Source organism: Myotis daubentonii, chromosome 10 (assembly GCF_963259705.1).
Source record: "Myotis daubentonii chromosome 10, mMyoDau2.1, whole genome shotgun sequence".
NCBI classification, from domain to species: Eukaryota; Metazoa; Chordata; class Mammalia; order Chiroptera; family Vespertilionidae; genus Myotis; species Myotis daubentonii.
In genome coordinates this window covers 33,758,856-33,772,152 of record NC_081849.1, presented here as the reverse complement: position 1 = coordinate 33,772,152, position 13,297 = coordinate 33,758,856, and the positions used below count along the sequence as shown (strand labels likewise).

The window sequence follows — 13,297 nt, the reverse complement described above, 5'->3', positions numbered from 1 at the left end:
AATCACAGTATAGTCTCCTAAAATTGTCATAATCTTGATATGATTCTCTCTTAGAAGTCTCCAAAGTCATGGCTTATGACTAACCATGGTTACTCTAGGATATTTCTGGCAAGAGGTAATAAGTAACAATATACTCTACTAACTTCTGATGAATGTATGCCCTCAATTTTGAACTCTTGATTTAAAAAGGGTACTATGACTTAAATTTAAAAAGCAATGTTTCCACATAAGATTAGCTCCATAGCTACATTTTCTTTGTACTGAAGTAGTCATCAGTAATGTCTATGAAGATGTTTTCAATTTATAATTAGCCATAAGTCCCCATAACTAATTAAATCACAGGCAGGGTGAAGGCTTCATACATAGGGAATCTGGGCTTCCACCATTTCATCATACAAATTGGAGATTTCAGTATCATTCTGGTATCCATAGCGACTCAGCTGGAATCCCAAGGCCCAGTATGAAATCATTGCTGGCCGACCAATCAACTAGAATAAAAAAGAAAAACGGATCCAAGTAGATTCTTAGGGTAAAAAAAAAAGATAGTTGGCTTATGCCTGAAGCAACTTCAGCACTTCTACTTACTGCCTGTCTGATCTAAGAGGTCTCATAAATATGGTACAATCATGGAGATGCAGAATGATAGAAAGTCTCTCTATATCCTAGAGCTTCCACTCTAAGAAACCTGAAAATTCAGTGGTTATTACTGATTAGAGATTCTTAGAAAGGTTTTATAGCAAATAATTAAGAGACATATGGGATATCAATATCCTTTAACACTAAAACCCTACTCTCATAAAAAATAGTGATAATGTAGTAGGAATACTCAAGGACCATCCTTTATAATTAAAGCATAGTATGCAAATTGTCCCCTCTACTGGGAGTTGTCTGGGAGTTCAACCAGGGGTGGGGCTAGCAAGGGGAAGGGATTGAGGCCCCAGCCAGCATCGGTGGTGGAGCAGAGAGGCAGCCGGGAACAGAGGCAGGGAGAAAAGAGAAGGAGTACCCGGCTGGCAGCCAGCAGCTGCTACAGACCCTACCAGTGCACAAATTTCATGCACTAGGCCTCTAGTAAAAAATAAAATTGGCCTTTCTCAGTGCTAAGAATGTGCAATAGCCAATAAGCCTTGGATGGTTAATTAATGAATACAGTGAATTCTGACCTCAGTGTATTGTTGGGTTACAAGCTCGGGAGTTGGCCCCAAAACTACATAAAAGTCCAAAATCCCTCCTGTGGTGCGATATGTCAGGGCAGGAGTAGGCTGAAATGTCACATCTGTTAAAAAAACAAACACACACACACACATACAGACAAACATGAGGAGCATCTTGAGAACTATAAATTACCCAGACAGGGATTCTGCCCTAATATTTGCTATTTTCACTCTCTTCTTTTAGTGCCCACCTCCTCTGGAAAGTCTTCTTTCATACTGTGGAATCAGAGATGGATTTTCAGGGACCCCAAACACAATCTCAATCTTAACCTTTTATAATGTTCTGTGAAAGGGAATTAAAGTGGCAAAGTCAAACAAGGTCATACCAAAGTAGGGACCATGTTTAGTCAAAATTTTACTCCCAATACCTGGCCTAGAGATTTTAATAAATCATGGATAAATGAATAAATAAAAGGTCAGGTTATGTGCCCCATTTCCCTGGCCATTGAACTTTCTTATTTCTATTGATATTCTAGATTCTGATAAAGTGGCTGCAGGAAAACTGTCTTTATCTTACCCATGGCATTACTGTTTAGCAGAAGCACTCCATGGGCATTGCCATCCTCCTCCAGTCCCATGTAGTAGGGGTGGACACCGTAGGAATTCTTCTTGTACTGGGAGAGTCACGGGAGGAGTAGATGAGTAACAAAAAGAGAAAATTCAAGAAATTCTGTCCTCCTCATAACCCAAACAGCCAACTCCTACTCAACACTGAAGATTTAGCACAATGTCATGTCCTTTATGAAAAATTCCTTGACCCTTCCTTCCACCACATACACCACACACACACACACACACACACACACACACACGAGTGGGGCAAAAGTAGATTTACAGTTGTGAGCATGTAAACACAATTTACACTTGTGTTATTATTTGTTAATTATTTTATTATCTCACATATAACCCACCTATAAACCTACTTTTGCTTTACCCTATATTTATTTTCTAAAAGATTAAAAGACATTTAGGGACAGAAGGACATTACATAACATGTGGCCTATTTCATTTGAGAGCAGAATTTATCAATATAAGCTGAAGTTCATGAATAGGGTACATATGTGGATTAAAATAATTTTACACAGAGAGCAACTGATAGATAATCTTATTCTTCTGTACTTACCCCTGGTGGCTCATCTCGAGAAAATATTCCCCATGTGTTCCAGCTAATGTTTCTTCTGAAAGTTGTGTGCTCAGTTTCCCCGAAGCCATAGATGTTCTCAGAGGGGAGGCGAGTAGAAATGGAAAGGAACATGTCGTTGAAGGTGAAGCCCGGGAGCTGAGAATCCCAACTACAACACAGAGGCATACCTTTGAGCAGAGCTGATCACAGGCCGGAGCAAACAGAGAATACAGTTCAGATGTCTAGTTGATTCAGAAGCCTCCTGAATGATTGCACACCTGGATCCAGGTTCAATTACTGTGAGATGACCCAGGTCATAAGAATGTCCATGACTCGCTACCACAGTTCTGTGTTTGCATTTTTATTCTGTGGATTGCAAGACTGGCAACTCCTTTTCTGATTAATTGGCCCTTAAGAGTGTCACTCATCTCTTTATTTCTAGATCTCATTGCCTGGTACATCAGCCTGAATCAATGAATAAGGTCTGAGCAAGTTTTCCAATAGAAAAGTATGAAACTCAGAATGACTTTTCTGGATTGGCCAAAGAACTGCTTACCAAAGAAGCTAACAGACAGAAAGTCAGACACATAGTCAAAGAGAGCCGAAGGCTGTCCACATGTGCACATACAGGTGACAGTTTCTAATAAGATGGGGGGCTTCAGCCCCAGGCAAATCCAGACCTGCGGATCATGCCATTCAGCAGCAGGTCAGGGATGAGAGGTGGCAATTCCTTTCATACTTAACATTGTGAAAAGGCTTTAAGTCTATAGTGTCAATAGCAGCAAAGACCGCAAGACACCATTTCTCTCTCCTTACTACCCCTTACCCCTCTCTCCTGGCTCTTCTGTTATTATTTCTTAATGAGGCATATAGAGTTTTCTGTTCTATTTAACCAGAACAATGAGTAAAATATGTATTTTTCTTTTTCTGAAATCAAGCAACACTTAGTATTTTTAAGTCTTTGATTGCTTAATTGTTCTTGTTGAGCTAATGACTAATAAGAAATGAAATCCCCATTGAAGTGTGTGTGTGTGTGGGGGGGGGGCGGGTAGATATCCTCTTTGTTTAAAAAACAAACATACACGTAGAGTGTTGAAGGTTAATATTTCACTTGCATTCATTAGAACCACTGCAATTAGATCTAGAACCACTCTAATTAGAACCAAATGAAAATGGTGCTTACATCACAGTGCTGGAGCTTTTTCGTTGAATCTGGATCCCGAAAGGATTGTTTTGAATCCTGACATCATACAGACGGTTTTCAGGCGAGCCAACAGGAGAGGAAGGGATTTTCAGAGGCACTGGGACCTCGTACCTTTTATTAGTGGGATCATAGATCTGACAGTGAGAAAGAAGGAGACTTTCTGATGGAATCTCAAACCTAAAACCTCACATACCAGCTCAAAATTCAGTTCCCATCAGGAAGCATCAAATATCCCAAAGCAAATAGATGTGAGGCCTACCCATCCACTGTGCCCAACACATCCTGAACTGGAAAAAAAAAAAAAAAACACCCTCAACAATACCCATCAAAACCAGGGAGGGCACTACCTCTACGGAAATTGTAACTTAAAGGTGTAGAATCTCATAGACAGAATGTGTGCATGTGTTTTTACGAGTGTGGTATGTGAACAGTATGTGCACATAACTTTATAAGACTATGTGTTAGCATGTGTACATATGTTAGAAACTAGAGAACTGAGTTTTCATATGAACTATGAGATCTTCTTACTAGTTGAGCTTCCAGTTGCTGCTCAGCTTTTTCATTCCTAAGATTGTTCCTTTGTAACTACTACTTGTTTCTACCAACCTAACAGGGTTGCTGTGTGGGCAAAAGGAGAGAAGGGCAAAGTGTTATGCAAGGCCAGGTAGTATTACTATTATGAGTGATCATCCTTTTTATCATAATAATATGAGCCCACATATTATGCTTAGGACAAGTTTTGTCGAAAGACTCTATTCTCAATATTCTGTTTCTCAAACCAAAAGCAGCAATATTACCTGGGAGCCTGTTAGGAATGCAGAATTTGGGGCCCTACCCCAGACTTTCTGAATCAGAATCTTCATTTTCACAAGGTCCCTGGGGTGATTCGCCCAACATTGAAATGTGAAAAGCAATGTCTAGAGTGAACTGTCCAAGGTGGTACCCACTAGCCATGTGTGGCCATTAAGCCTTGAAATGTCCAAGTCTGAGCTGAAACTCACTATAAATGTGAAATACAAACCAAAATTTGAAGATTTAATCTGACCATAATCTAAAGTATCTCAGTACGTAATTGTATTTTGATTACATGATGAACTGATAACATTTGAGCAACTTGGTAAAATAAAATGCTATTAAAATCCATTTCACCTATTTTTTTCAATACATTTTTTAAAATATGGTTATCAGAAAACATATGTGGCTCACATCATATTTCTATTTTAGCAGAGTGGTGGTTCTCAAAGTGTGGCCTCTTAATTTGTAGCAGGAGCATCACTTGGGAATTCATTAGAAATGCAAATTCTTGGAAACCCTGGGCAGGAGCCCCAGCAATGTCTTTTAACAAAAGCTACAAGTGATTCTGCTGCATATTAAGTTGAAGTATCAACTGCTAGAGAAATAATTGTAATGTTGGAAATGAGTCAATGCCACCCATATGAGTTTACCAAAAAGCAGACACTTTGTTCTCAGGGCTAATGTGTCTCAGTAATCCTTTGAGGATCGTTCTGACTTACAGAACCCTTCACTATAGGACATGGACAACCCTGGTGGATCTAAGGCCACACCCGACTCTACTATCTCCTGACTTTCTGGCCTTTACCTTTCTGGGCTTCAGCATCCTCAACTCTAAAATGAGGGATTTGGACTAAAAGATGTTTCGGTAATTTCCATCCCACAAGAACTCTGTGCTGACTACCGGAATCTGCAACACGGGCATTACCTTGAATTGCAGCATGCTTTCTGTGTGGTAGATCACGCTGATCCTAAGGGAGCTGATCTCTGCAGAAAGAGGGGGAGAGGTGGTGGCTGCTGCTGCAGGTGTATGTCGCGTGCTCTGTGATGATGGTGCTGCTGCTCGAGCTGACTCAGGGGCTGTCAGGTGGGTAAGGTCTGTGGTGATGCCAGTGGGCGAATACTGAATATTACTGGGAGCATACTTAGGGATGGTGTCATAGAAACAGGTGGGCACACCAGGAACAACTGTGTTCTGCAATGAGAGGATGAATTCTCAGTCAGCCTCCAACAACACACTCTGATTTCTAAAAAATGTTGGTTAACACAGACTAAGTCTCTGACACTATGCCCATTATTATGTGTTCAATTATGTTCCCCCAAAAAGATGGTAAGTCCTAACACCTGGCACCTTATTTGGATATAGGATCTTTGCAGATGACCTAGTTAAATAAGATTATTAGGGTGGGCCTAATCCAATATTAACTGGTGTCCTTATTAAATAAGGAAATTCGGACACTGAGATACATATGTTCCCGGGGAAAGAACACCATGTAAAGAGGAAGGCAGAAATTGGGGTGACATTTTTATAAGCCAAGGAACACCAATGACTGCCAGGAAACCGCCAGAAGTTAGGAGAGAGACATGGAACCAATTGTTCCTCACAGCCCTCAAAAGGAACCAACCCTGCTAACACCTTGATTTTGAACTTCAGCTCTCAGAATACTGAAATAATATAGGGTGTCCCAAAAAATATATACACACTTTGAATAATTACTCATTCCAATGTTTCTTTCTTTTCAGATTTAACCCAGCGGAATGAATGATTATTCAAAGTGTGTATTTTTTTTGGGGGGGGGGGGGGAACACCTGTATGTTTGTAACAGGTGAGTAGTGAAGGGTCAGAAGGTAGCTTGATCTGGAGACTGGAATCCTAAGGCAGGGTTCTGCTCCCAATGTCCCCAAACTATACCACTTTGCCATGGGATAGTTGCCCCCATTATGACATTAAGGAAATCACTTATTTTCTCTTTCTCTGGCTTTCATTCTCTCTGTTTTTCAAATGGAGGGGAAGATTCATACCTTACCTTCCAGCCTGAACTCTAATTGATGAAAAAAAAATCACTTAAAATACTCAATGCACAATGTATTGTTACTATGTTAAAAATAAAAGTGGGGTTTAAAATAAGGAGGTTAGAGAAAAGAGGGAGCCAGGACAGCAATGGGTTTCTTCTCATTCCGGATATCTGAGGAAAACACTGATTGCCTGCCACTCAGCGTTGACAAAACGGTGCATTTGTTGGCACAGTTTTGTTTTCTTTCTGAGAAATGATTCCCATTCAACCCAACAGTGTTTGGAAAATGTTTCTTGGTGCCTAATCACTCCTGGGCCAGTTTTTACAATTTCCTGCTCACTGCGGTAATCTGCTCCTCATCCTTACCTCCCAAAGGCACCCCCGCTGCTTGCACTTCTCCTCAGAGGCAGTGGGCTCCTCGGGGTAGCAGTTGAACTTCTCTTGGTCACTGACCAAAAGAGTCCACCTCATGGAGAATTCTTGTCCCAATACCAGTCCCTCGAGATCAGTGATTTTCACCACCTGAGGCACGAGAAAGGAGGCCACAGTAACAAATGAGGAGAAATAGAGACACCTGGATAATGTCCTTCCCTGATGGTTGGGAAGTCAAGCCTGGGGGAGCTAGCCTTTCATCCAATCCCACTTTGCCTTGGGATGGCCTTCGTCCCATACAACCCTGCCAGGTGACATCCTTCATCTAATGTCACTTTGCCATAAGATAGCCTTCATCCAATACCACTTTGTCAGGGGATAGTTGGAATATTATTGTTCCTCCTCTGGGACTTTTGACCTCCCTGCCAGGAAAATGCACTTGACTCATTCCCGACCCTTCTCACCTCAAGTCACTATAGAATATTGAATGGAAAAGGCTTCCATCATGTTGAGTACTAACCATAGGGAGAGCTGTCATTGTTGGGCAACTGCCTTCTGGGAGTGATGCCTGTATATTTTAATAATGGTGACAATTATAACAATAGCTAAGTTTTATTGAGCATGTATATGGACCAGGCACTGTAATAACTACTTTATATGCATTCCCTCTATTGATGCTATAAAGCAATCCTATGCTGCAAAAAATATGGCTATCTCCATTTCACAAAATAGAAAACTGATGTTCACAGAGGTTTAATGCTTTGCCCAAGATCTCACAGCTAAGGGCTGGTAGAGCTAGGATTGGAATCCCATTCAGCCTAACTCTAGAACCCAAGCTCCTATCCTTGGGTATATGTATTGTCTAAATGGAAGGAGGCCTCCCTACGAAATAGGGAATTCCCCAGCACTTGAAATACTCAACTAATAATTGGAATCTTTTGTCTGAGATTACCATAAAAGGGACTCATTCAATAAGGACAAAACTACCCAGCCAACTTGGCTCAATAGTTGAACATCGACCTATGAACCAGGAGGTCACAGTTCGATTCCCAGTGCCCGAATCCCCAATGTGGGGCATGCAGGAAGCAGCCAATTCAATATTTCTATCTTTCTCTCTTTCTCCTTTCCTCTCTGAAATTAATAAAAATATATTTTTAAATAATGATAAAACTGATTACCCCTGCTGTTTTATTTAACTCTCATTTTCTATAATGATATGAAAATTGCTTAAAACACTAAGGAAAATATCAGCTGTGTCGCAAAGTGTGTCTTTAACTCAGTGAGAGGGTGAATGTGTAAATACCTTCCAGAATGAGGCCAATGTATCAAATAATATAGTTTGAATAATAATGTATGGAACTGTATCACATGTGGGATCAGAATGTCTAGTTTTAAATTTGCCCAGAGAACTGCCTTCTTCCAGGGTCCCACTGAAAGGACTGTCTTTTTCAAAGTTCAGGGGTTCATGTTTAGCAAGCACGTTTATCTGTATGTATCCTCCCTAGGGTGTGGTCGATTTCCCAGCATGCCAGTGTCTCTGTGACCCTCCAAACTCAATAGAGCATAGAGCGAGAGAGAGCTGGCTGTCAGAATCTCAGGGCTGTCAGCTTCCAGCAAGGGCCCTGTAGGATGGCAGGATGGAACAATTGCCCACCTTCGTTGATGCATTGTAGCTAACGTTTAAAATGGCAGCATCATTAAGGACAAAATTAGTAGGTTCTTTGTCCATTCCCAAGATTATGATATCTGTAAACGTGAGGTTGTCAGGGTCCATATAATTATTTGTAATCTTTGCTTGTAGATGGTTCTGGAAAAAAAAAAGTCAGTTTAGAGACCAAGTATATCACATCCTAACTGTGCCCAAATGCCACTCAACATCTTTCTTTCTGAGATCTAAGTTATATCCTTTATCTCTGAGGTTCTAGATAGTGTCTGATGATCTTCTCCAGGAAATATGTTAACCCAGACACTTAACAGTTCTAAGTCTTTAGTAATATCTTATGCTTACTTTGGTTCTCAGGTTATTTATTGATTCCATTATTTAGAAAATATGTTTCTAACATCATGGAATTTTCAAGCAGATGTGATAGATACCAACAAAGAAAACAAAAAGACAGAAGCCCACAAGAGAACCTTTGACCCACAAAGGTATAGACCTACACACACACACAAAATAGTGCCCACATAATTTTTCTTTGTATCCTATCTAATAAAAGAGAAACATGGTAATTAGCGTACGACCGCTACCCTTCCCATTGGCTAATCAGGGAAATATGCAAATTAACTGCCAGCCAAGATGGCAGCTGGCAGCCAGGCAGCTTAGAGCGAACATGAGGCTTGCTTGCTTCAGTGACGGAGGACTCCAACGTTTCCCGCCTGCCGCTGCCAGCCTCTGAGCTGCAACTCTAAGCAACTATGTAACAAATATAGAAGCTGAACAAAACCCCAGAAACCTGCTTTAGTCGCTGGGCTTCAGCCAGCAGGATCGCAACATTGTTCCAAATACAGAAGGTAAACAAAGGCCAGAAACCTGCTTTCAGCAGCGGAGGCCTCAGAGCTGGAGCCAGAGCTAAAGCTGGCCCAGAATAAAAAAGAAAAAGAAAAAAAGGAGCGGTTGGGAGCTTCAGTCACCCGCCAGCCTGAAAACAGCCCTCAGCCCCTCACCCAGGCTGGCCAGGCACCCCAGTGGGGACCCACACCCTGAAGGGTGTGTGACCAGCTGCAAACAGCCATCATCCCCTCATTCAGGCTGGCCAGGCACCCAAGCAGGACCCCCACCCTGATCCAGGACACCCTTCAGGGCAAACCAGCTGCCCCCACCTGTGCACCAGGCCTCTATCCTATATAGTAAAAGGGTAATATGCCTCCTAGCACCAGGATCAGCGGAGCCGCGAGGCCTCCCGGCACTGGGATCAGCGTGACAGGGGGCAGCGCCCAAACCCCCTGATAGCCCTGCGGCTCTGTGTGTGACAGGGGGTGGGGCCACAACCTCCTTATCGGCCCTGCTCTGTTCGTGACAGGGGAAGGCGCCCCAACCCCCTGATCAGCCCTGCTCTGTGCCTGATAGGGGGGAGCTCCCCAACCCCCTGATTGCCCTGCAGCTCTGTGTGTGACAGGGTCCGGTGCCCCAACCCCCTGATCAGCCCTGCTCTGTGTGTGACAGGGTGCGGCGCCCCAACCGCCCCCCCCCCCCCACGGGCCCTGCTCTGTGTGTGACAGGGTAGAGCCATAACCTCCCCATCGGCCCTGCCCTGAGTGTGAGAGTGGCGGCGCCCCAACCCCCTGATCAGCCCTGCTCCGTGGGTGATAGAGGGCGACGCCCCAACTGCCCCCCCACCCCCCGCCATGGGCCCTGCTCTGTGTGTGACGGGGTAGAGCCATAACCTCCCCATCAGCCCTGCCCTGAGTGTGACAGGGTGTGGCGCCCCAACCCCCTGATCCGCCCTGCTCTGTGTGAGAGAGGGCGGTGCCCCAACTCCCCTATAGGCCCTACTCTGTGAGTGACAGGGGGGAGCTCCCCAACCCCCTGATCAGCCCTGCTCTGTGCGTGACGGGGGGCGGCACCCCAATTCCCCAATCAGCCCTGCTCTGAGCCCGACCAGGGGCTGCACCTAGGGATTGGGCCTGCCCTCTGCCACCCGGGAGCAGGCCTAAGCCAGCAGGTCGTTATCTCCTGAGAGGTCCCAGACTGCAAGAGGTCACAGGCCGGGCTGAGGGACCTCCCTTTCCCCCCGAGTGCACAAATTTTTGTGCACCGGGCCTCTAGTTCTAATTATAATACTGATAAGAGCTTAATTGCATAAATGCTTACTATGTGCTGGGCACTGTACTAAGCATTTTACATGTATTATCTCATTCAAGTCTCATAGAAAACTATGAGGTTGAAGCTCTAATTATCTCAACTTTTTCAGAGGAAGAGAGTGAAGCCCAGAGAAATTAGATATCTAATTCAGGGAACCACAGTTCAAAAGTGACAAAGTTGAGCTATGACAAAGAAAGTGGAACTGAAGACTAAGGGGGAAAAAAGGAACACTTTGATGTTTAGAAAGACTAGGCATCCCACAAATATGCCCAACTGATTTCTGCAAAGATGCAAAAGCAACACAGTGGAGAAAGAATAGCCTTTCAACAGATGGTGCTGGGCCAACTGGATATTCATAGGCAAAAAGTTTAACCTCAACCTAAATGTCACATCTAGTATAAAAATTATATATATATGAAAGCATAAAAATATAAAGTTTAGGAGTGGGGGAAAAAAGCCAATCTCCAATGCTACACGCTGTATGATTCTATTTACATAACATTCTTGAATGGACAAAATTATTCAAATGGTGGACAGAATAGTTGTTGCCAGGGGCTAACACAGGTGGAGGGGGCAGGGAGGCAAGTAGGTGTGGCTATAAAAGGACCATAGGTGGGATCCTGTGGTGATGGAAATGTTCTGTAGCTAGACAGCACCAATGTCAATATCTTTGCTGTAAAATTGTACTATCATTTTATAAGATGCTCCCATTAGGGGAAACTGCGTAAAGAGTAAAACAGATCTCTATTATTTCTTACAACTACATGGGGTTCTATAATTATCTCAAAATGAAAAGTATAATAAAAAAAACAACAACAGTAGAAACGTAAAAGGAAGGAAATAAGGGAGAGAGAGTCCCATAAAAGAAATCTCTGCCCATGCATAATTGGCCATCTCAGAAAACTGGATTAGATTTCTCCCATCTGCTGCTAGCTTTACTCCTTTCTTCCTCTCAGTTCCTTTGGGAAATAGAGACAATGTGAGGATGCTGTTCTGTGTCTCCCAATCTCTCAAAAGCACCACTTCATACCTGTGTCCAAGGCCAAGTTTAGAGGTTGGGAAGCAAGGTCATTATGGAAGAATCTCAAAAATACAGTGCACCACTCACCACCTCCCACCCACAGCCCATATACCACACACACTTGTACACGCCCCCCCCCCCCCCCCCCAAATAAGGCATATCTTGGAAGCCAGGACTCATCATATAAAACTCAGAGGCAATACATTTTTTCCAGAAACACACACACACACACACACACACACACACACCACAAAAAACTAGTTCTTCACTGAGCTAATGCTGAATTCTTATACCATATATATCCTTTCTGGGACCATTGGAGTCAAGCACTGTCCCTATTCCACATGACTACGCTTCTATAACAAATCAAAGCAGTCACAGAGAACATATACTATGTTCCTCAGAAACAGTACTTACCGAGGTGACAGAAAACTCATACAGAATGTAATTCTTTTTCGTTACAGCATCTGAAAGAGAAGGACAGAGGGTCCTCATCACATAGAAAGTAGAGGCGCTTCTCTCAGTGGGAATACCTTTGCCATCTGATTCTGCTTAGCCATGTTTTACCCATTTTTGTCAAATCTCCACAAAGGTTTCCTGGCCACTTCAACCCACAGTAACTGCATCATCCTCCAAACTCCCATGGCCTCTATGAAATACTGTTTTGCTGGCATTTACAACATTTTGACTTGCGTTATAGGTACCCACATACACAATGTATCTATCCTGCTGTACCAGGAGTTCCTCAAGTGCAATGTCAATGTCTTATTCATCTTAATGTCCCCTGCATGCAATGCAATCATAAATAGCCAATAAATATTAACAAATGCTAATTCTGGGCAGGGCAGGATTTTTCTATCATCACAGACTATAAGCTTGTGTGAGGTACTTATATGGAAATCCTACAGTGGAAAAACCACACTACACAGATAAGATACTCCCTTCAATAGTAACCAAAGAAGTATTTTGCAAATCTATGAGCAAAAAGTATAATTTGGTATTAATAATGATACCCAGAGGAAAGAATAATTAAACTAAATCCAATAGTGTCTGTTGCTTTGGTAGACTCAGTAACATACAACTTGCTAATCTGAAGTCTATTTTAATTGCATTGTGGTTGGCCAACCAAATCTCAGAATAAGTTGATTTTTAAGCTATAGAAATAAGCATCAGTGATAACAGAGTGAGCACTGTATTGGGCAGCTTGCAATGACTAATCTCACTGAGCACTGCAGTGGTGGTGCCATAAGGAAGTCTACCTGCAGATACACCATCATCCCAGTACAGCTCTCCCTTTGCTTCTCTCTTGTAGTCCAAGGCAATAATGAGTCCCAGGGAGTTCTTCCGACTACAAAAGAGCAAGTCTCAGTTTCAGAGAATGAAGAAGAGATAGAACTGTGTTAAATAAGCCCCCTTCATGCTTCACAGACAGATAATTTCAGAGTTTATCCTAGAAAGTGAGTAGATCATGACCTTGAATGGAAACACGGAAGCTGGGTGTGGGTAGACAACAGAGGTTAGTAGTGAATGAGCATGAGAAGAATAGTCAAAGGAGACAGCTCCTGGTGAAAACTGGGTTTGTGATAAAATTAACAATTAGCACTAATTGCTGCTTATCATGTGCCAGGAATTCTCCTAAGTGTTTTATGTACATTAAATTTTTATATTATTTCATTCAAACCTTACAATAACTCTAAAAAGTCAAACTATCATCATCCCTGGTTTACAAATGATAAGCAGAAATATAGAGAATA

General features: G+C 42.6%; 1 protein-coding gene across 1 annotated transcript in view; it reads right to left on the bottom strand.

Annotated features, from left to right (window-relative positions):
* Positions 1-13,297, bottom strand: part of LOC132211347 (probable maltase-glucoamylase 2) — an 85,062-nt gene that overhangs the window by 29,462 nt on the left and 42,303 nt on the right. The window contains exons 22-31 of the mRNA XM_059656066.1: positions 12,803-12,891; positions 11,961-12,010; positions 8,375-8,527; positions 6,715-6,870; positions 5,262-5,528; positions 3,521-3,675; positions 2,338-2,506; positions 1,732-1,828; positions 1,164-1,276; positions 363-488 (exon numbers count right to left, since the gene is read on the bottom strand). Coding sequence (XP_059512049.1) covers positions 363-488; positions 1,164-1,276; positions 1,732-1,828; positions 2,338-2,506; positions 3,521-3,675; positions 5,262-5,528; positions 6,715-6,870; positions 8,375-8,527; positions 11,961-12,010; positions 12,803-12,891 — 1,375 coding nt within the window. The remainder of the gene's footprint in view (positions 1-362; positions 489-1,163; positions 1,277-1,731; positions 1,829-2,337; positions 2,507-3,520; positions 3,676-5,261; positions 5,529-6,714; positions 6,871-8,374; positions 8,528-11,960; positions 12,011-12,802; positions 12,892-13,297) is intronic.